The sequence below is a fragment of the Pipra filicauda genome, unplaced genomic scaffold (genome assembly GCF_003945595.2).
Source record: "Pipra filicauda isolate LSUMZ 115617 unplaced genomic scaffold, ASM394559v2 scaffold91_size2508729_pilon, whole genome shotgun sequence".
Taxonomy (NCBI): Eukaryota; Metazoa; Chordata; class Aves; order Passeriformes; family Pipridae; genus Pipra; species Pipra filicauda.
Window position 1 is genome coordinate 2286485 of NW_024105109.1, and position 24179 is coordinate 2310663.

General features: G+C 40.7%; 1 protein-coding gene across 1 annotated transcript; it reads right to left on the bottom strand.

The window, feature by feature from the left end:
• On the bottom strand, positions 1–23754 carry PIK3R4 (phosphoinositide-3-kinase regulatory subunit 4). Its single transcript, XM_027733391.2, has 20 exons — positions 23685–23754; positions 22712–23493; positions 21270–21403; positions 20517–21099; positions 18517–18651; positions 16067–16288; positions 14567–14740; positions 13262–13407; positions 11832–12035; positions 10841–11042; positions 9070–9269; positions 7896–8106; positions 7325–7490; positions 6687–6851; positions 4957–5168; positions 4540–4671; positions 3209–3309; positions 2088–2176; positions 1556–1664; positions 1–610 (listed from the first exon to the last, which is right to left on the bottom strand). Exons 2-20 carry the CDS (start codon positions 23439–23441, stop codon positions 440–442), a joined length of 4086 nt encoding a protein of 1361 aa, XP_027589192.1. The 5' UTR covers positions 23442–23493; positions 23685–23754; the 3' UTR covers positions 1–439.
• Between the last annotated feature and the right edge of the window lie 425 nt (positions 23755–24179).

Consider the following 24179-nt stretch of genomic DNA (forward strand, 5'->3'; position numbering starts at 1 on the left):
GGAAGCTCAAGTGGACTTTATTATAGCTATTAGAATGTACAGGGACATTAGTGCACTGGTTCTTATTTCATTTCTCAGATTCAACATAGGAGCAGTCAGTACTTGTACTTTGTGCACATTTAGAATGTGTAATGTGGGACATCTTTAAATAATTTTCAGAAAAATTCTTGAAGAACAATGTAGTCAAAATCAGGCTAAGTAATTTCTTCATATATTGCTTGGTATCTCAAGGAAATGCTGTGGATACCAAAAAACTTTAATATAAGAAGTGATAAAGAAGTGATGACAGGGTGGCAGAATACAGGTAACTGAATTTATCATCACTTTTATAGTCTTTAAAGTCCATTCCATTCCATTAACTGGAAACAGTCCTTGAAAACTTCATTATAACACTATTTCTTTATTACAAATATTTACATACTATATATTAATACAACTTTTATTTCCACACTTTAACAATTCCATCCCTTGATGCAGTTACTATAAACCCTTGTGTGGTCTGGAAAGTTGCGATATCCGTGATAATATCATGATGTCCGACTGGGAGAGACTCTGGACCCTTCCGAGGGGTCTCATCAGTGGGCCCCAGCTTTTGCTTGTTCTGAATTTCCTATGTAAAAACAAAGTGAGAAATAGTATTTAAGGAAAGGTGAGCATTTGCAAAGAGAAATTGTCACATGTTAGGTTGTTAGTGTAAGAAAACCAAAAAAAACCTCTTCGAACAAACAAGCAATCAAACAAACAATGCCCAAACATAAAACCTCACACCCTTTGATAGTTATATCAGGATTACTCCTTGGTTCATTTCTTTTCATCACACACAACCTAATCTTAATCTGAACTGACATTACAGCTCTTTGATTAGGGAAAGAATGTTTTTTTCTTAGATTCATTTCAATTATGCTAAGATTTGATATTCCCATGGGGGGAAAAAAGCTACAGCAACACACACATCTTGCCTCTCCGGAGTTTTTATAAACACTGGTTCAATACCATGGATGCAATTGTGTAAGAACTTTAGATGAAACACTAAAATATCATCGTGCATAGGGTAGACCCCCAACTGACTTTTTTTAGTCACTTTTAAAGTAGCATTCATTCCATTGAACTGAAACAAAACATTGTGCTATTCAACAACTAGCAACACTGCCAGTTCTAAAAGTCACTTTCAAGGATGTAATAAAAACTTCAGCATTCAGCTACTGTATTATTTTGGTGCCAGTACATCTCACATTGCCTTGCTAACATCCTACACAAAAGCCATTCCAAACACTGATCAAAACCAAAAGTGCTAAAACTCTAGATTTTAATATTCCGGAAGAATCACTTGATTCTGGCTTCTCTGGGTAAGTAGTTTTTGGTGAGCCTAATTCTGTCAAAAACAAACGACATTTTTCTTTTAAAACAAGTTCTTCCCAACTGCCTGAAAATGCAATGCTGACACCATCCATAAAAGGTAGGAGAGTTATAATTAAAACAATCATGTAATTAATATAATCCATGGGGCCATCCAAAAGGCAAGCAGAGTAGGTGTCTATCAAACAAAGCAAAATACCTGAACCACCTCTGTGCCCTCAATTATCTTCCTGTAGTAGGAAACAGATGGGCAATTAGAACTTCCAGCAACAACGTATGATCTCTCAGGGTAGGCTAGATCCCAAAACCTAAACAGAAAGAAACAAAATCAAGGTGAGATATTCAATTTTGTCAGTTTAAAACAGCTGTTTAAAAGCAGCCTTGCTCTTATGATGAAAATGAGAGGGCACAAACACTATACGCTTTCAGGAAATGGGTGATGCAGAGAAATCTACACCCATATCAAGCTCACATGAGTTATTGTTTTCTTGTCATGCAGCCCATCAAGAACTTTACAGAAGGATACACACTGTGTTTCAGAGAAGCACCAAGTTTTGCAGTACTTTTGCCGAAAACAATTCCCTTAGGTTGCTGATGCTTACCAATGAACACATCTTCAGCATTATCGTTTTGACTTCTTGGAGATTACTTAGGCAATGCTTGGCAAAATTTAGTACACCAGCAGGGGCAGAGGGGAGGGTGACAAACAAGAAAGTTGTTAGTTTTGTTACCTTATTTTCATGTCTGAGCCTGCTGTCAGTAATATGGGATTACCAGATGCCGGACTACAGTATATTCCGTGGATGCTGTGAGGAGAAGGCTAGTAGGGAAAAGGGATATATAAAAATAATTTATCACCAATAGCTGTTGCCATGCTTCAGAAAGGGAATGCATTCTTTGCCACATTCATCCACCCAATTTCCAAATCTTTCTGGCAAATACCAAGTCACTTTAATGGGCCACATCTTAATATATTAATGTAAATTGTTCCCTTACATTTTATAGAGCAATGCAACAGATTGAACTCTCCATAATGGTTTTTATTGAATCGTGGAAATTACATTCTCAATGATGGCAAATGAGAGAGAATATTTCTAAAAGAATCAGGAAGACAAATCATACTGAATAGCACGTGGATGCTTAAATTTTTAGGTATGAGGGCATTAAGGGACAGATATACAACAGAAAGCCAGCTTAGATCACAGAGCTCTCTATGTGCAAAGCACACGACCAAAATGAACTCAACACCTGCAATCTTTGTAGTACGTACAGATTTAAGTTTAGGTAGATTCCAGATATGCATTTACAACATCTATCGAAGCAGCTGTGGTTATTTTTTTGTATGTATTTGTGATTTAGAATGATATTCCAGATTGCTCCTTCCCCCATTAACTCCTTGAAGAGCCACTACTTAACTAGCAGTTAAGTGTAGAAGTGGCATTATATTACAGAAAAACAGTGCAAAAGAGCAGATGATTACAGTATGTGCAATCCCAGAAAAAGCAAGTAAAAGTAAGTACACCATGAATTTTGGCTTTGCCATAACCTTTACAGGCTTGACTGGCTCACTGGTTTTCTTAGAACTGGACTGGATATACCAAGTGAGTGTTACAAGTACATTCCACAGAGAGTGGAGATACCAGTGAAGATTCAGGTAAAACTGCTGTTTTACAAAGGGGATTTAATTCTGACAAGCAAACCAATTATGGTGACAAAATAAATCCCAGGGCAAGTTCCTTGTGCCAAAGTGGCAAAGCCATAGAGGCAGATAACTGTACTGATGCATAGCATAGAGTCTAAGCTGTTCTAGCCTTGGCTACTCAACAGAAACTGGAAAAGAAAGAGACCAGACCTGCAGTTCTGAAAGAGGTGGTGCACTGCTGGCCCACAAAGTGAAGCGTCGATCGCCAGTTTCCATATCCCACATGGAGACTTCATTGTTGCCTTGAACAGCTTCAGGAAAGATATTGCCAATGCAAAAAATATAAAACAGGTTGGTTGGCTCTTGCTACTTGTTCTAATGACATCACAGAGGGTATGGCATAGAGACACTCTCCACTTGCTCCCTGTAGCATTTGTGTTAATCTCGCTTTAGCACTTTGGTTTTACTGCTTGGAAGTAGCTTCACTATAGTTAATAATAGTGTGTAATTTAAACAATTTTAAATGAAACTTGCTTTAATGCCTATCCCTTTTAAAAATGTATGAAAACCTCACTTTCCTCCCTAGATGACTTTGAGAAGGCTGGATGGTTTTTTCAGCATGGTCATCAGGGATTTCAGAGGACACTCCTGTGCAGGTAAGACAGCTATCCAAAGGTACAGACTTCACTAGCTACAGCGAAGTTCCACGCTCATGTTTGGTGGGGACATGCAAAGAATTCTGTTCAAGGGATTGTTTATATGACTGGCAGCAACCTAGCAGGCAAGGGTTTTTTAATAATGCTCCAGAAGGATGAACATTGTCACTCTTTTAGTCTTTAGCAGGGAGGAAATGAACTAAAAAGCACAAGGAAGCTTGCTTTATTTGCATGTATTTTCAAGAAATTTGTTTTATCTCCCAGGATGGTTAATAACTAAGTGAAGCTTAAGAAGCAAGTCAAATATGAAACTCAAATTACTCTCATTTTACAGCAACTTAATCAATTTTGTTATTGTAGGATTAGTTTAAGCTACTTGTCCGTTTCAGAACGTGTTCCTGACACAAACACATAGAAGTATATGACAGTGCTACAAGCAGTGAGGATGAAGCAGCTGTGAGCATACCAGATGAGGAATCTTGGGATATTTTTGAAAGCTCTAACCCATGACATAGCTGGATTAGATTCAAGTGGGAATTGGAATGGGACACCCTTCAGTCTCTGCTCTACAGAAGGCAGTGGGAGAATTCCTATCAACTTCAATGTATGTAACAAATTTGAGTTTTACCTTTCCTAAGATTTTGCCCTTATAAAGTCACATATTATTTTGTCTATATAATGTGGTAGAGTACACAGGGATGGCCCCTCATGAGAGTTGCAATGCTCCAAAGATGAGAACTGTAAAGGCTGTCTCTCAATTTCAGAACACCTTAATGCTACTTTATTTCTTTTTAAGTCCCCCCAGGGCTTGAAGCAGAAGCTGAAACAAAAGCTGCTTTAATCACAACCTCTGGTGGTTGTGAGCTACGTTAAGACATCTTTTACCTGCGATTACCCAGGACTGATACACAGGATGCATGAGCAGGCGTCTGATTCGGGCCTTGGAAGGATGAGAGTGGCTGGAGATGGGTAACTGAAACCTCATGTCCCAGCATGCCATGGTACCATTGCTTGTTCCTGGTGAGAAAAAGTTCTCCATAGTCAGAGGGATAAATATTGGAGTTTTTGCCCATATCCTTGTGCTCTGTTCCTAAGGAGATGGACTTCAGTCTCAAGTACTTAGCAGACAGAATACTTCCCAAAAATAGATTAGAAGGTATTTATTTCCTTTTATTTGAGAAAAGCATATGCTAGTACAATCAGATCAAGCAAAAGTTTCAGCTATAGTTACTGTAAAAGAAAACTAGAAAGAAGGGACTGAGGCAGGGAAGAGAGAGAAACTAGCAAGAAATGCAGGCTTACCAATACACAGCCAGCACTGATGTATGTCCACAGCAAATGAAGTTATGAGGCCTAACTTCAAATCATGTTTCAGCGTCCAAGCGTTGCTGCTAGATCGCAAATCCCATCCCACCAGAGATCCATTGACTGTACCATAAGCCAGTACTGACTGGGCTCCTGAATTGAAGTGATGCATATCTACCACACAGCCATCATCCTTCAGATCTAAGGACCTGGGTTGAAAGAAAAAACTAACTTAGAAACAGAAAGACTTGAGGGTATTGGCTGACGAGAAGCTCAAAGTGACCCAGCAATGTGCGCTCACAGCCAAAAAAGCCAGCCACAACAAAAGAATCAAAAGAAACATGAGTGTGTTATTCTTCCCCTCTGCTCCACTCTTGTGAGACCCTATCTGGAATACTGTGGCCAGCTCTGCAGCCCCAGCATGAAGGATGTGGACCTACTGAAGTGAGTCCAGAAAAGGACCATGAAGATGATCAGAGGGCTGGAACACCTCTCCTATGAAGACAGGCTGAGAGAGTTGAAGTAGTTCAGCCTGGAGAAGGGAGGGCTTTGGGGAGACCTTAGAGCAACTTCAGTACCTGAAGAGGGTATAAGAGAACTGGGGAGGAACTTTATACAAGGGCATGTAGTGATAGTTAAGTTGTTAGGAAGAAATTCTTTCCTGTAAGGGCAATAAGGCACTGGACCAGACTGCCCAGAGAAGCTGCGGATGCCCCATTCCCAGCAGTGTCCAAGGCCAGGCTGGATGGGGCCCTGAGCAATCTGATCTAGTGGGAGATATCCCTGCCCATGGCACAGGAGTTGAAACTGGCTGATCTTTAAGGTGCCTTCTAGCCCAAACCATGCTATGATTCTGTGATTCATGTTCCAAGTTTCAGATATTCATCTACCCAGAGTTTACATCCCTCTTCATGTTATACAGCCAGCACTGTCCTCAATCACTTACCGTGTGTGCAAAATTGACACCTTCAGGCACAAATGCAGTGTATACCAAAAGGGAAAATCTGGTTTATAGTTTGCATCTCCACTGGATTTATCTTATTTCATTTCTGAACATAATCTCTAAGAGAGGACATTTGAGACAGATACCTTACTTTTACTTTGAAAGTAAAGAGATCTTCGAGATGGTTGCTAGATTTGTTGAGGCCTGGACATGTCCCCCACCCAAGCTGGAAGATTAAGCTGGTGAATCTGTGCCAAATATTCAAAAACTGCTCATATGGAGGTAGTAAAGAGCTAAACCAGCCCCACAGACTCCCCAAAATAGTATCCCATTACTCATATCTCTGCTACCTTATCACATTAAATGCCTGGGAGAAAAAAATTGCAGGTCTGAGGCCAAATCACATGTTGTACATCTGTAAACATTTCTCTAATGACCTGTAAAAGAACTTTCTAAATTACTTTCCAAGTATTAGGATTGTAACAAAGGACGTAAGAAACTAATGGACCCAGTGCATAAATAAAGGACATGAGAACTATTCAGACTGAATGTTTCAAGCTCATAATGACTTCAGTGACACAGGAAGCACCAATAACCTAGAGCTAAGAATGCTCAGCTCTGTACAGTTCTTTATGAAGTAAGATAAGATCAGGGATTACAGCCTTCTAGTACAGCCTGGGCTCAGCCAGCAGGAAGCCTAGAGCAAATTAAAGGATCTAACTGAGGAATATACTAACAGCTTGAGCTCTGTGTGTGGCAAGATTTAACTGCTCTAAGTACATACCTGCTTTGTATTGGATGAATTTTAGGAGATTTAGGGAGCTTTGAAGCTTCAATACCAAGAAGCTGGATGGCACCATTATCCGAAGCTATAGCCAGGTAATGTGAGCCTTGGCAGAATGTAAGTGTCTTTACATGTCCTCCAATCCGAGAGTATGTCAGAATTGATCTAAACAGTACAGAGAGAGAGGGGGGGGGGGAGAGAAAAAAGAAGATCTTTTTGATGGCACTTAAAAAAAATATAATTACTTCTTTCAAACACCTACTTAAAACCAATGACTCTTGAAAGAGCTCTGAAAATAACAGTTTCTAAGTGTTCCAAAATCAGAAAGCAACAAAGCCAGTGTTGGCTTTAAACAGCAACACAAGAATATATTTATATATGTACAGAAATTAAATCAAAAAGCCTGTAATTACTATGACTGCAAAGCAGTCCCTTTGCATTTGCTAGGGATTTTTTTCTTTACTAACTAATTGAAGCAGCAATCTAATATTTTATAGCTGCAAGCCAAGAGGAACACCAGTATATCTCCTTATTGATATTTCCAGCATGCCCACAAGTGATTCATATTTTGCTCTCTGCTCTACTTTATTTTTCCTTCTAAAACAGCAGCCCCTAAATCCCATGAGTTTTAAAGCTACCTGGTTGTAGTGGTTTTTCCTTCCATTTTTTGGCTGTTCCAGACTTTCACTGTGCCATCATTTGAGCAAGTGGCAAAAATGGAGTGTTCATCAGAGACCCGAATGCGGTTCACCGCAGACTTGTGTTCATGAAGGTGAGCTACCAACAATCCTTTGGGACGCCATCCTACAGGGAAAAATAAAACCATAAAGTCTGGTGTTGGTTTCGCAACCTAATTAGGAACATGAACCTAGATCCATCCACCAACAGCTGTATCAGGATATAATCATTACAGCTGCAAAACACAGATGGCACTGAAAACACAGAGCTAAGGCATTTTAAATATTAAATGCAAAAGCCAACTTGCTCACTTCTAAATTGGACAATAAGTCATGCATGTATTTTGCCAAACAGGTGTTCTGCATAGTAGGCACATTTCCTAAACTAATGATTTCCTCTTTTCCTTATCTCTTGCATTTCTTCCATGAGATAATGATGTTTTTACTCAAATTATATCTATATATATCTATATACATATATATCTATAGATGTATAATTTTTTATCTATAACCTCAGTGGACTGTGATGTACCTGGAGGTGGGGGCTTGCTCTCCCACTCAGCATTCTCCATCATCTGTTTGGCAAGTCTCTCTGCATTACACTGCTCTCGCTTCTGCTGGATCAGCTGCTGAAGTTCAGTTTTGCACGTGGTGGTGCGTAACTGGTGTGCGGATGGGGACGCTGTACTGCTCAGGGCCTGCATGGTCGGCTTCCTGGGTTGAACAACCGTTCCATCAGATGCCTGCAAGAGATCAGCACTTACAAATATATGCCTTACATTCCACACGCAGATAAACCCCGCTCCTAAGATTTCTGGGTCACAGACACTGAATAAAAATGGAAAAATCTTTTTTATTGAATCAATTAACAATGAATTAGCATTAAAAAAATCATACCTGTGTGAAAAAATTAAAAATAGTGAAATTTATAGAAAAGATTAACCATTCACTTATTCTACCATTTGCTTCATAGGTTCCATATACTGTTTGGAGAAACTGTAATCTGCTGAGGACAACTCTTAATGTGACTATTACAGAAGCAGTTATTGCTCTCAAGACTGACAGAATTACGGGTTAGCTGTCGAATGATTATTTGTTTATATTGGGCTTTATAAACAGAAGTGTAATTGTTTCCCTCTTAGTTCAGAGTGGACACTCATTTAAAACCAGCAGAAGTTAATCTCCAACTAGAACCCAAAGAGAATACAGTGTTCAAGGTTGAGAGACGCCTCCACAGGCTGCAGGGCTTCCAGCCCAGCCTTCTGTAGTCAGTGCAAAGTATTACAGGTACAGGATGTCTAAATGCAGCTGTGATGCCATACACCACTTCCAAGTTAAAATCATGACATCTCTTCTCTTCCTCACAATACATATCAGCACGTGCAATTTGAGGAAAAGCCTTCCCTGCAGAAAAGCTTACCTAATAATTGTCTAATCCACAAAGCCCCATCTTTTTGTGCAAAGCATCTATTTGTTAGTGAAGTTCTTCTGTTCAAGAGACTAAACTTACTTCAATCCTTTCTCAGTTCCTATTTTAAAAATAAGAACTTGAAAGTCAGTGACTGCCGGAGAAGATGCCTGGCAGTATCATGACCAATGTTAAATAACCTCCAAACAAGAACACCATATCTCTATAGTCCCACTTGACTCTAAAGCAGTTGAATCATTTCAGTTTAGGATGAGAACATAGTATTTTTCAGGTATACCTGTGGAGAGGATGACAAAGTGGCACAAATGCCAGCTGAAGACTCTGAACGAAGTGGTTTCCCAGCCTGGATGGCTTCAGGATCAGTAGTCTGTCCATGTCCTTTGGATATCGGCTGGGAGATGTTTGTTGGTTCCAGGGACCCAAACATGCTTTTCCATTCTTCATTTACATTTGAATCTTGCTTTACATGTTTTCTAGCTATAAGCAGTTTGGAGGGATGGAGGAGGTGGAAGGAGAAGAAAAAAAAACAACTCACCCAACATTATCATAACAACATTCACTCAGGCTACCCATTACTGCGAGACTACATGGAAGTCCAAGGTTTACATGCCAGATTGTTATTTATATACAGAGAAAACCCTACCGCTAGGTTGTTGAGGTCAGTTGATAGGGAGGGAAACAAAACAAAGCACTTGCCACCTGTGTTCACACCTTCTTAATCCTACAGTTGACTCATGCAATACATCATTTCACTATAGGGAAAGTTCACATCTAGAAGGCTGCAGGGTTAGACTGCACCATATGATAAATTTTCTTATAGAATCATAGAAGGGTTTGGGGTGGGAAGGAACCTTCCAAGGTCATCTAGTCCAACCACCCTGCAATGAGCAGAGACATTGGGGATGAATTTTTAAAAGTACAGTACGCAAATCATTGCTAGTGCCAAATACAATCAGTTTTCCATCACAATTGCATCATCACTTGTAGATTCAAGAATGTTATCTCTGTAAATAGGATTCCTTTAGAGTCACTTATAATTCTAAAATACAGAAAGAAAAATAAAAACGCGGGACAAATTAAATTTGGACAAAGTCAGTGAAGAAAATTAAAGGCATGAAGACTTTGAAGGTGACTGTTCTGGGTGAAACAAATCAGTTCAAATACAGACTCCATACACACTACCTTTAAAATCCTGTTGACTCCTGATTCAAGAATGCAAAAAAAAAATGAAAAATCCTGTACTTCTGTACTTTCCTTTAAAATGATATGCAAAACATTTGCAGACAAGGATCCTAATTCTGGAAATAAGATGGCAATAGCTATATGGTTTGCAGGTATTTCTGTATTTTTTATCTAAAAACACAGAACGTATCAGTGATGGAACAGAGGAGGGACTTACAAGCTTCAGAGAGCAAAGAGGAAGCTCAAACTATCTGGAAAAGAAGAATTTTGAGGATACAAAGAACTAGAATAGTTAACAGCAAGTGGATTTCAGAGTTGAACAAGGAAATGTAAGAGGTTTTGGGAGTTGAAAGAGGAGTAGGCAAAAAAGTTAAATGGAGTGGATGAGAAGCTGAAGAACCCTAAGGCCAAAAGGCCTGTACTTGATGAGTGAGCAACAGCTGGCAACTCCTCAGCGGCAGCCTGAGGAGTTTTCAGTTTTCTCCAGGCTACTTCAAGAAAATATCCAGAATTTTCACAGTTAAAGAGCTCAGCGCTTCTTGAGAAGACACAGAGAGAGCAGAAATGTAGCGTTCAACATTTACACTGTTGCCATGACTCACTAGAGTTTGTCACAACCAGCTGAACAACTGGCACAAATTACTACTGCAAATGCAGTCAAAATAATTTAAAATATTCTCAGGGGGAAAAAAATCCCCATCTTCAATGATCCTGAGAACATTTCACCACCTCATATTTCAAACAGCAGCAATAATTTTCTTATTGCAAACCCAGTGGGGATGGTGACACTCATGTCTATTGAATTACTGAGAACACCCTGAAAGAAAGGCCAAACTTCATCTGTAGAGACCATGAAATATACTAACCACGTTTGTCATCAGAATCCTGCTTTGTTTTAACAAGATCCACTTGTCTCCCAGTTATTCCCAGAGCTGACAAGTCAATCACCCCTTTCTGACTGCTGTCATGCAGGTGGCTCTGATCCACTATATTGGCTTTAGCTTTATTTGATTTTAACATAAAGTCTTTCAGTGCTAACAGTTTATCTTCTTCCTCCTCAGTCATCCCCTACAGAATAAAAGAAAAGGTAATATTATTTATTTTTGAGCAATAACATGCATCAAGGCATGAAGATTTAAGAAGCAGTAAAATTAATGACTGGCTCAGAAGTGGTAGGAGAGAGCACATCCCCAGAATTCAAAGCATCAGCACATTGCTCTTGTATACAAGACATAAGGTAAGCTGTGGTAGCGTAAGAATATCTTTTGTCCTAAGGAATGGGGCTAGGAATAGCGAAAGGGCATTTAATGTTGGATCACTATCTGGTGCAATCTGCTTAAGTGCCACCTAGACCATGCTTATAGCCCCACAAGCCATAGGGAAAAAACCCATACTCAGCTACGGTCCTTTCTCTACCCAGTTCTCACTACTCTGTGTGAATGATTCTTTATGTTCCCCTCTTCACACATAAGCCTCGAGACTTCCCAGCTCCATTTGCTTTTGGCATTGCACGTCTAGCTCTTCAACAAATGCATACTCCTCTATCCAACACAATGCACAGCAATGTTCTGTAATGCTGCCACATCACAGACGTGTCAGAAATTTGAGACATAGAATCATTTTTTCAAGACTTAGGTTGTATTGTTCTATATCTGGCAGATCTTTTAAAAATCTTTAACTTCTGAACTTCTTGTCACACAAGCATATACTGAAATCAGTGGAGTTAATGGTTTGCAGGATCAGAACCTCAGACTGGGAGTCCCTCACAACAGCAACTGCAAGGTCAGGGTCTGTGGAGGTGTACAGAGCCCAAGCGTCTCAAGCCTGACTTTCAAAGTACAAATGAAAACCAATTACTTGTGAAAGAAGCTTCTTCAACAGCTGTGCAATGGCAGGGTCCTCCGGGGACGGGCAGTCACGGAGAGCTCCCGTTCTCTTCTTTTGACGCATGTGAAGGTGTCGGAAGAGGCTTGTGATATCCTTTGATCTTAAGACATAATCAAATATGGAACGGCTGACAGGCTCTTTAAGTACACTTAGCAGGACTATTTCTTTATCTACCTGCAATTCAAAAAGAGAGACCAGTCAACATGATGATATGCATATAAACATGAGGAAATCTAGCAGCAAACACTGTCATCTCATGTCTACAGTGTTTGCCATTTTTTTCTCCTTCCCTGGAAATCAGTAACTGGACAACTGCAAATGTTAATGTATAAAACAATCTCTTCCTCTGAATGCATGTACTAAAAACCAGATTCCAGTTCAGACTTGGAGACATGCTTTCAAGTTTTCAAGTAAGAAGAAAATCACATAGGAGTTCAAAATTATTGCACATCATTATATCAATAATCCAGATTCAACTTGTCTCCTTTCTTGAAAATTAGATGTGTGTTGGTCATAGAGACTTTCCGTATTCTCTTTCCCCCATTCTTATAACAGGCTTCTCATAGCTTACTGTCTGCATGAAAAACAACTTCACAATTATTCCAGAATGAGAACTTTATTACAATCCAACTTAATGTTGCCCCCTACTTGCTTACTATATTTAATGGTGCATAGCAAAGAAAAGATTTATACACTAAAATGAAACAGGAAGTGAAAAAGACAAATTTATCAATCAATGCCTAAAACACAGCACAAGGTGACTAAGGACATGTAAACAAGGAAAAATGCCTATATGATCACATTACTAGCATCATGCAGGTCATTCCTAGGAATGTGCAGTTACGAAATCACTTAATTCAAGCTGAATACTCTGTCTTTACCCTTGGCAAAACACTGAAGCACAGGAGTGGTGCTGCTGAAATAGTAGGCATGGTAACTGCTACCTAACAGACTGTTCATGTTTGCAGAGGTCAGACCCACAGTCAAATGTAGTGGGGCAGGGCTGGAACACTCAGCCTTACAGATGAAAGCATAGAACATAAACCCACTTGTTTCACAGCCAACATTTCACGCCTCCTAGACTCTATAAACTAGCACAGTGCTACAAGAGTTTGACTGTAAACAAGGCAGAAAAGGTTTGAACCAAAGATGTACTTGTTGATTTCAGGCTTTGTAAAATGTTCTGCGTTTTGCAACAAATTTGAGACAACAGTTCTTGAAACGTGGAAAGCAATGGCCATTCTGTAACCTGCCAGCAAAGATCAAAGACCTCTATCATCTCTAACCTTAACTGAAAAAAAAGTAATCTAATATTCTTATAGCCAGGACCATGGCCAGGATAGACTTAAGAATCACGACTAGTCAAGATTTATTCACATTCATGTTATTTGAAGTATTACCTGTATTATTGGTTGTGTGATAAAAGGATGGAGGTATGGCATTAGCTTGCAGTAGACATCAGCAATATTCAAATACTGTGCTACCACAGTGATAAATCCAACTGCACCATAACATATCCAAAGATTAGGATGGCACAGGAATGGTGCTGAAAGAAAAATAGGTTGTTAAAAAATATATCATTCATAGAGAAGAGAGATCATTCTGCATATGGCAGCCCACGATGTCATTTCCTTCCACTAGAATTACTCCCAAACTGAGCCTTCTCTCCTGCAGAGCACCAAGGTTAAAACACTCATACTGAGGAAATTATTTCATGGATTTCACTCTGCTCATGCTGCTCAGCTTCCTTCCTGTTGCCAAAATGCATATTTTCCCTATTTGTTCATTTCAATCCCTAACTGTCAACTACAGATTTGCAATGGAGACAAATCAAAAAATAAATCTCAACAATAACCTAGACAATTACAGAGAATTCTAATACCAGTGATTTGGGGTTTTTTTTAGTTTTTAAGTAAATATTTTATTCCTTCCTTCTTCTCCTCTCTTCCTTGAAGAGTCACTACTTATTTTATAAGATCATCAGACTCAGAAATCCTTCTCAATTATGTGAGTTTTAAGAAGTTGTAATCAAGGGACTGTATCTAGTCATGAGATGTAATAACAGATCATCTGCCTCAAATTCTGAGTGCATTTGAAAAGCCATAGCATTAAGAAGAAGCAGACTACATCTCAAAAGATCAGGTGGTATTTTCTTTTCCATAAATAGCTGGTAAATTTTGGGCACACCTACATTAAAGTGATAAGCCTGATGAGGAAAGAGAGACTAACTCTACATTCAAGGTTGTATTCAGGTAATAGGTTTTTATGGTGTCAAAAATTGGATGAGAAAGCATCACAGTTTGTCTGAATTCCCTCATCCTCAAAGGCTGATGGGTTCGAGTTTGCAAGTTATGTGCCTGATGGACTACCAGAAGTAACCAGGATTTTTTCTTTATAGCAGATTGGCATGTAGAACAGGGAAAGATCTTAGAGCAGAAAATTTTTGGACTAAGTCTTGTTTGCTGCTGTCCTACATACAACCAGAGGAGATGCTTCCAATATGTTTGAGCAAAATTATTATTTTAGAGGTTTGAGCACTAACATGGTCCAATTAGCAGTAGTTCCTTAACAGAATTTTGTGTAGAGTCTAAAACAGTACTATAGGTTTGCAGTCTGGACAGCTAAGCTGATGGTGAAGCTTTATGTAGTACTAAGACTTTTTTCTTAACTAGAAAAACAAGGTATTCTCCAGTATTCCAACTTACCGATATCACAAGCAAACTCATAAATATGGGGCTTTTGCAAGAGCCCCAGTTGGCACATACAAGTAAGAGCATTGAGGGCTTTATAAATGACAAATTCTTCAGCATCGCTGAGACCTTGCTGAAGCAGAGGTTTGAGTATCGATGAGCTTTGCCAGCCAACATAAGCAGCAACACCTGAAACAAAAAGAGAACACCTAAAAATCTGAAGTAGATTGATAAACACCAGAAAATTCTATGTCTTTCCATAAGAATTGAGATTAAACATAAAATAACTTTATCACTTCTAATCTAATAAGGTAATAATCAATATGCTTGTTCACATATTAATGTGGACTTTGCAACCAGTTGCTAAAAGGAAGAGAGGAAGAAGGGAGAAACAGCACAGGTAAGAGAAATGCCCTCAGTGCCACTGTTACAGAAGGACATCTGCCAACAGCTACAGGTAGCAGTGCCTGCACATACTTCAGTATGAGTTAGAGAACTCAGTTTATAATTTCAGAACTTTATCTGAGTTCTTCTGTGGACGTTTTGAACAGATATTGAGAGAGGAGTTAAAAATATAGATTATCTTGACTTTTTGCCTCACATCTCTCTCTCTGTCTTTTGCAAGAAGCCAGGACAGTCTGACCTGTGCTTTGGCTACTCCGTTGCTCCTTCTAAACAATTTCTGACAAGTTATCAGCATCGCCTCTTGGGAGGGTTTGCCAGCACAGCATTTTGTGGCTTCCAGTCCTAATGGAACGTGTACATATCACAATGGCCCTGCTGACAGTTTGATCATGATTGTTTTTCTTGCCATGCACCTGACGTACCATTTCTGCCCCCAGGTACTGCAATGGGAAAGTTTTCTTGACCCTCTCAGCAACAGTCATGTGGAGTAATTTCCAACATATATGATGCATTAGATATATTTAACAGCTGATATCATCACTGGTAAGACTTTTTAAATTGCTATTAGGTTTTCTGAAGTGACAGGAACTTTTAAGTAAGGTTTTAAGGTAGTAAAAATAGTTTTGCAGTTATAACTTTAGCCTATACCAACGTATAGTTTTCATCATATTAACAGACCTACTGAAGTTAATGGGAATATGCACACAGGTGAAGTGATACATCTAGTAGAAAGCTTGCAGAAATCTTAGTATTTGCTTGTCATAATTTATGGCGAGTTTTTTTTAAGTCAGTAACTTTAGCAAAGACTCTAACAAAAAAGAGCATTTAGAGTTTATTTTTAAGTTAATCTACCCTAAACTTAAATGCCTCAGTCTCATTGGCACCAAACATTTGGACTCAAAGAAATACACATCAGTATTTACATTGTTTCATCTTCACTCCTTAAAGAAACATTTACAGTTAATAATTCAGCAAAGTCTTTTCCTATAAATTCTAGAAATATATAGAAGAAAGGACTTTTATACTACTTAATTTTTGCATATCCTGGAAACTGTTAATTTACATACATTATTTTCTTCATACTCTGTTTGGTTGAAACTAAATACTTACCAACAATGCTGTCAAAGAAAGCTCCTCGAAGATGCCAGTCATTCTTATCATTTAAGAAAGTAATCATATGAGAGAGAAGAACATCGTTGGCTTTCTGACGTCCAAAAAAGACACACAGACGTGTTATTCCATTTTCCATCAGTGTTTGTTTCACAATATTCTCCGGGTCACTTAGCAAAGTCACAACTTTCTGCTGGACCATTTCATGCAAGGCTTGCAACTCTGCAAGGGACAACAGTATGGACTTTTGCTTGGTGAGAAGCAACATGTGCACATGTACTACCTGCTGCTGAAGGAGTTACAGTGACAGGTCATCCTGAAGAACACCTGACTCAGTAAGACAGGCAACGCAACAGAACCTCAACAATTTTAACAAGGGCTTACCGAAGATTTCAGGCTAAGCCTGAGGTGGTGACATGACCAAAGAGCAGAGAAATGTGCAACAATCTCACCCAGATCAGTATATTCTAAACTTGTAACTTCAACGAAGATGATCTAGCTCATTCTATATATAGATGAAATGCAGATGCGAAGAAGCACCAGAATGAGTCAGCACCAATGTTACAACAGTAAACAAAATGCTTCAAGGCAATTCTGGTTTTATATGTTTGTTTGACTATCAGTTTCAAAATTCGTGAACTGACAACAGATCAAAAGTATGTTTTTAGTTAGGTAGATAGATTCACTTCATTAAGCATACGGGAGGAATGTAACAACCCCTGCAAATGTAATACTTCTAATTTCATTAAATATCTGCAGTTACCCTAATGATACTGATGAAAAATTTGAAGATGACCTTGCCTATGGCTTCTACTCCATGAAGCAACTAAAAAAATATTTCTATTAAGTGGAAATAACAGAATTGTTAATGCACTGGCTATTATTGAAAGCTGTACAAGACAGGTTCTCAAAGAAGTAAACAAAAATTTCAGCTACTGCTGCCCCAGCTTTGCAGGGGTGATTACTGTTTGCCTGCAGTCAGAAGGTCAGCTAATTTGCTTTCTATCATGACTCTGTCTGTCACTCACATGAAAAAACTGCCTTCTGGGTTCAAATTTCTCATGCTTGGTTTCTAAAAGGGTAAAAAGAATAGAACTACTCAAGCTTCTTTCTTCCTTTCATCTCCAAGCTATTTCAAGGGATAGGGGACAGTATTTCTTAGAAATACAGCCCACATGATGAGGCTTCCTCTCTCACTCCTCAGCAATTCTGAGCACCCCATGCCTTATGTGAAGGAACTTGAAGAGGATTTATGTTTGTTTTTAGTACATTTGTTGCTTTATCTTAAAGTATCATCCTACAGCTAGTTAAGAGATAATTGCCTTTTTCCAAAATGGAGTATGTGCAGGATGTTTACCAGCTATGATTAGTCACAGATTGATCTACTTAGCCCAGAAGAGAAACGACAGTTTTTAACCACAAACTCTTCCAGCTCAGAAGACTTGCCCAGCATTCTTCTGGGAATCTATGCATCACTAAAAGGCACTGGAGATGACATGCAGGTCACTTATTACCATCTGTTCTTCCAAAGGAAAAGAAAATCCATCCTTAGGATTTTAATTCATTCTCTGGGCGAGTTATAATACAAAGTTTTATTACTGCCAAATGGCATCCACACATTTAGATTTTTCAGGCAAAAAGACAGACAAGAATTGCCAGGCACAGGAACAGACAAGGAAGAACGACTGAAAGATACAGTACTATGACTATGCCATAATTTGACATGTTTTCTAAAGTCAATGCTGCCTGCCACTTCAATGGAAGCAGCATTTGGAACACATCTGTGTTTTTGCAGCTGACTTGTTTATGAGACCGTGAGTTGTGGCAGTGAATCTGATGAGAAACTTGTTTAAACATGTTTTAAAATGGCTCTTTGTGGTCCCTTTGCAAACACGCAATACCACAGGCTCCCATGCAGGAGTGTCAAAGGTATCACCTTTGTTTAACCCTTTCCTATTGAGTCACCCTGAACTCGTGACCCCTTTGAGGATAAACCCCTTCTTGGACGATGGAAAAGTATGGCTCGGGGCCTGAAAAACCCTGTTTCTGGAGTTCCCCTTCCCCGTCCCACAAGACGTCGGAAATGGTTCTTCAGACGGAGAAGGAACTAGAGCTGGGCTCCCCCACGTCGTGGATGGGGAAAGGGAAACCCATAGTGAGTGAAGCTGGATATGCAACCAGGCCACCAGTATCACCTACGAGTCAAATACCTTGAGGACTTTTGGAGATGAAAAGTATGCTCACTTATTTACTTTTTTGTCTTTCACAACATCCAGAACAGAGGTGTCTGTCTCTGCATGAAGCTGTAACACACAGTGGTTGAGGCAAAGCATTCTTCCCATTTAACAGGAAGGCTAAGCTCTGAGAGATGAGATGGATCAGTGCTAACTAGGAGTTTTGCCCCATGATTTGCTATCATAGGCAGGAAAGGTAAATAGAAGTGACATTACCTGTGTCATAGTTATCACTAGGGTGAGATGTTTCATCCATTTCTTCACCATTTGGTTCATTTTCCATATTCAGATTTTTCAGCTGTACTAATTCCAGAAATCTCAGAGCTGTTTCTGCCAACAACGCTATGTTTTCTGCAAGGGAAAACTTCTTGGTTAAGAATTGTTCTACTTTGCCTGTTTACATCAGTCTCATAATCTCCCTGATGAGAGGTTATAGCCACTGACAGTACCAGTCATGATGGACAAATGGGACTGAAATTAGACAACATGCTCTGGTCAATCCACTTCTGTTGACCCCCAGCAAAGCTACCAAGTACATCAAATCACACAGTACTTTTGTCATGTAAACAAGTGGAAAAATTCTAACGATATTAAGTGTAACAAATATTAATTTAAATCTTCTAGAACTAGCCCTAAATGCCACCTAATCTCAGCCTAGTGACTAAATAACTTGATAGAATTTAAAGGCCAAATAGCCTGAATTAACTAAGGTTCCCATCTCGTACACTGCAACAAAATAACAGCAAACAACCACACCAGGATACGTATCCTAGGGAATAACAACATTATCCTGGGATCCACTTTTGGAATATTTGACACCATCTCTATCCACACAATTTGGCACCGTTCTGCACCGTTTGGAAGATGCTGAAGCAACTCAGGCTGTACCATATGGGTCAGGCCACTGCTGGCATAGGAATGATAATGCCGAGACAGAAGTACCACTTAAGCAGCCGTTCTGACTGTCATCCAAGAAAACAGCAGCATGCCAACAGAGCCTGTCCACAGCCCAGATCAAATCCTCTAAGTCAGTAGTCTGACCACTTCCAAAACCAGTACTACAGTAACAGAAGTTAACTCAGCTAGACTACCTTTCAAAGTATCAACGTATTTTTTTCATTTGAAATTTAAACAGACCAAGCTGACCTAAAGCAATTGGTTCTATTCATTAAACATAAAATAACTTCAGTATTAGTTTTATCAGTTTACTTAGGAAATGAAATAAAAACATGACCTGAGACATTTTCAAGGAAAATCTACATTTATAACTAAAAAAAAAAAAACCAAACCCAAAACGACACACCTGAAAATACGCTGGTCATAGCAAATAAGGGTACATGGTAAATAGCAAATACTGGCATGACTATAAAACTTCGTCCTGAACCACGCAGAACTCATATCTGAATAACATATGAAGAAAACAGCTGCTATGGTATAATCAAGTCTATTACACAGCGAATAATGTAATTTCAGCCCCTGAATATCAAATTTAATTTTGTGGGAAAACAACTCTGAAGCACAGTAACACACTGATACTTTTAAGTTAGTTTTGAATTTGTTCAGTTTAACTAGGTCACCCCAGGTAAACACTCTGAGCTAATGAAATGTCAATTAAGATAAATTAATAAAAGCAGCAAAGGATGGGATGTCAAAAAGCCCTGTTCACGGAATTAGCTATTTAAAGACCACTTGTAGTTTTCTTCCTTACACTCTTGCCCATTCAGGGAAATAAGCCAGGACTGCTTCCCTGAGCATGAGGCTTTAAACTCTGGCCCCTTACCTTAGCTGTAAGCAGACCTGCTGTGTGCTACATCCAGTCCCTAGCCCAAAGCACATGTACACATTCTGCAAGTTACTTTTACATTCACAACTACAGAGGACAAGGGATATTAACTTTCTTAAAACTTAATTCATCTAGCAGAGAGCAAATGCATTTTGTCAACAATTTAAAATGTAATAATTTACTTTGGGTACAGATCTACACTGGAAATCCACTTGTTCGTATAAGTCAACTAATTATTAAGTGGCTACTACCACCTGCACCAGTTATCTTAAGCGAATGCATGTATCTTTACCTGCAGTCCTTTCTGAAACTTGTGGGGAGATTTACTGACAACGAAACAGCAAGCTAGATGATGGTTTTGAACAGAGGGGAAAACAGTGAAGGAAATACAGAAAAGCCCAAGATTCTGAGTTTTGACCGGATGTCCTCTTACCAGCGTATGCAAGTCTGACAATGGTGGCTTCATCCTGGGCCAAGTGTGCAATGCCTGGCAGAATGTATTCTGGGTAAATGTTAATATCATTGCGTGGCACCTCTTTGACAAGAGCAAGAACTTTAGTTAGTGTCCTCACAGATTCTGCCCTCACCCTGGGCACAGAGTCATTGCTGAAATGTAACAGATAAGGAGTAATACGATCCAGAAGAATCTCTACACTTAATCTTGGTGCTAAATGAAGAATCAGTTCCAAAGCAGCCAGTTTTGAATCACAGTATTTGAGAGTCTGTAAACAGGAAGTTATCACAGACACTAGAATAACCAGCCCATTCTCTTTTGTCTCTCCCTCGGCTTTCTCTGTGCGGTCGTGCCCACAGAGATTGTGAATGATGTTGTCCAAATCTTTACGTATGACCAATATACGCTCATCTGCCGACACAAACGTTTCCTTGGCAAACTGGGCCATGTAAGGCTGAAGGAAAGTGTAAAATATTTCAGGAAATGCATTGTTACGTTGCTGTTTCAAATAATCTTCAGCTGCTAAACGTTTATCTGGCTCCCGATGGATCATCTGAGTGACCTTGAGAAAGGCAGAAGTGGGAGGGAGAGAAAGATTAAAGGTTTAGACATTTGTAATACAAAATAACCCCAAAGCCCAAACCCAAACAATATGCAATCTGCCACCAAAGTAGGTGAAATAAACTGCAAACAGACCACACAGATGGTTCTAATGCTGTAGTCCATCCTTACCAGCTCTCTGATACTGCGGTCTTCAATTTTGTTTAGGACTTGATCAGGGGAAAAGAGGCCATTTCTGTAAGCCAAAAGCTGAGATAAATCAAACAAGGGTACACCTTCTGTGAAGAGTTCTGCTATTACACAGCCTGGGGAACAAAAGAAAAAAAAAAGTCAGAGATGTCAGAAGATTATAAACAGATGCTTTAACTTTACTTTCTACATGTGGACAAGAACAAACCCTAAACGACTCTTTGCTGAATTTAAAATAAGGCAAATGAGTTGCCAAATTAATTTGCAGAAAAGAGATAACATCTCACATTCCAAAACCTGGCTTTTACACTTGATCTTTGAAATATGTCCCAAGTAATTTATTACAAACATGTCAACAACAGAGGAATTTGCAATTAGGAAACATGAGGCAGTAACTTCAGCCACCTGCCAGCTGGAAAATACATTACCAGAAAAGGAACCCACATCACTGTCATGTGGAAGAAGAGTGCTGGTAAGTCAGCATGGATTGGGCAGTAGGTCAAAACTAAGCAGCCCTTTTACAGAAGGTAAAGAAATAACCTCTGCTTCCACAGCAGATGCTGGGAGACAGCACATATTCACTCACACGACTGCTAAACACAGACTCCTCTGTGTCATGTACATGACACAAATCCTCTTCAAAGAACCCAGTCCTGCAGTTTGCTCCCAATGGTCTGCTTTATTAGTGGAGTGTCCTGGAAGTTTGGCCATAAGAGCAGCTTGTAAAATGAAATAACCATTTACTTTAAATCCATATTTTCAATCACTTTAAGGCAAAAAAAAAAAAAAGGTCAAACTTTTGGCTGTCTAACTGCTCCAGACAAGCCCAAGACTCAAAATAGGCTCCCACAGTCAAACTCCAACAAATATTTGTGAGCAAGACTATGACAGGAGCTTGCTCCAACTTCCTGCTTGTGGGGAAAATGAAATGAGAAGAGGCTTCTAAAGCCAATATTGCCAAATGACCCTGAAAGCTGTCTCAGCCCCCAGGCAACTGGACCACCAACTGGTTCCTCCTCTCAGGTCCCATGAGACACATGCTTCTCAGCCATGAGAAGATGCTGATCTGTGCCTTGCAGAACCACCTCTTTCCCAGAGCAGAGTTGTGCCATAAAAGAATAGTTTGTGATTTCCCTCCTCGGATAATGGTGATACACTTAAGTTTTGTAGCTTACTATGTCGTGTCTGTACATTTTATGTGAATGAAAAAGGTTTGGAGTTGGGTCTTATGCAAGTTTTTTGGCATGTTGTTTTCTAAGCCCACTGTAGAAAACCAAACTAAAACACCACCAAAAAAAACCCCCAAACCAAACCAACAACAACAAAACAAAACAAAAAACCAAACCAAACAACAAATCAACTTTTCTGCATTGGATTATACAGTCAGAAACAACACACTGGTCTCTCCTGATAGCTCCAAGTACCTGCAGAAAAGATATCCATTGCACGTTTTAAGTCCCCTCTTGTTCGCTGATTGCTATTCGCCAAGTCCACCAAAGGAGTCGAAGGGTCCCGCATGTTTTCCAGCTCTGTAGCAAACATACTGCCATCGACAAAGCGCTCGGGAGCGATGTAACACGTTCTCCTCCGTGATGTGTCAAAGAAATAATTGAAGTCAGCAGGATTGTCTTCAGGAAGGTACGTTGGTTTAAAACTGGCAAAGTCAGTTAGAAGAACCCAGTTCCAGCTGGTGACCATGATGTTCTCTGTTTTAATGTCCCCATGGCGGACTCCAGACTTGTGCGCTTGGTCCACCGCAGTGAGGATCTGGAAAGCGATCCACCTTTTCTCAATGTTGTTCAGGAAAGGCCTGGTACTAATTCGGTCGTAAAGGTTGTCCCGTACGTACTGTCTGAAAAGCATGGCGGCCTTCTCGGACAGGGTGGCTTTCTGGAAGGGAAGGCAGTTCTGTGCCGAATGTAACCTTATCTTCAGCTCCTCCAGCTCCTGCTTATAGCTCGTCAGGGGTAAGGTCGGATCCTGGATGGCAAACACCTTCACGACTACCAGCCCCTCCCGGTGCTTGGCTCTGGCCACCTTGAAGAAGCGGGTGCTCCCCAGGCTCTTGTCATACTCGAAGTCGTGGATGTCCGAGAAGTAGCTGTCCACCGAGAGGATCTGCGAGGGGGCGATGCCAGCCAGCTGGTTCCCCATGGCGGCAGCTCCTCCGGCCGCAGGCACCGCGCCGGGGCTCTCCCGCGTCAGCCTGGGGGACAAACACAGCGCGGGTTTCACAGCGCCCGCTGCCCCGGGCCCGCCTCGCCGCCCCGGGCCCGCGGCCCCCGCTCCCCCGCCCCGGGCGGGCCCAGCCGCCGCCGCTCCCTCCGCCCCCAGGCCCCGCCGCCGGGGCAGCGCCGGGCCGGGCCCGGGGCAGCGGGGCCCCCCCGCAGCACTCACCGGCCCAGGCAGCGCCAGGACCCCCGGCCCTGGAGGCAGCGGGATGGAGCGGGGCGGGACTCGGGGCGGCGGAACCGGCACGGCGGGGCGGGCGGGGAAGGGGCGGTGCCGTGAGCTCACATCCTGCGAGCGGCGTGCGGGCTGTCCCTGGCGGTGCTGCCGCGGTGCCTGCCCGGGGCACACCGTCCCCGCTGCTCCCGCGATGTGGCCTCGTGATCTCCCGATGAACTGGTTTTTTTCACGCTGCTTACATTCTCTGGAAGGGTTTCTTCTTGATGTGTGCTTGTAATGCGCATAACAGAGATGAGTTCAGGCAGTTTTGAAGTTATTTTCATCTGTTTGTTTTGCCGTGCCAAGTGAGAGCTGTGAGCCTGGTGCTGAGCCAGCACAAACTGTGTGGGTCGGAAGGTGCCCAGAGGAGATGAGGTGTGTTGGTAGAACGGGCCTCGGAGGCATCAGACAAGACCTTCTCTCGGCAAACGGGAAAAAAGCTGC

What these genes read in the sequence shown, in the direction of transcription:
- PIK3R4 (XM_027733391.2), bottom strand. Translation starts at nt 23,441, where the DNA reads ATGGGGAACCAGCTGGCTGGCATCGCCCCCTCGCAGATCCTCTCGGTG. An exon ending in TAGTGATAACTATGACACAG is followed by an intron (nt 16,289 to 18,516) that starts GTAATGTCACTT and finishes TGTCCCTTGCAG; the next exon opens with AGTTGCAAGCCTTGCATGAA. An exon ending in GGATTCTGATGACAAACGTG is followed by an intron (nt 9,270 to 10,840) that starts GTTAGTATATTT and finishes AACTGCTTATAG; the next exon opens with CTAGAAAACATGTAAAGCAA.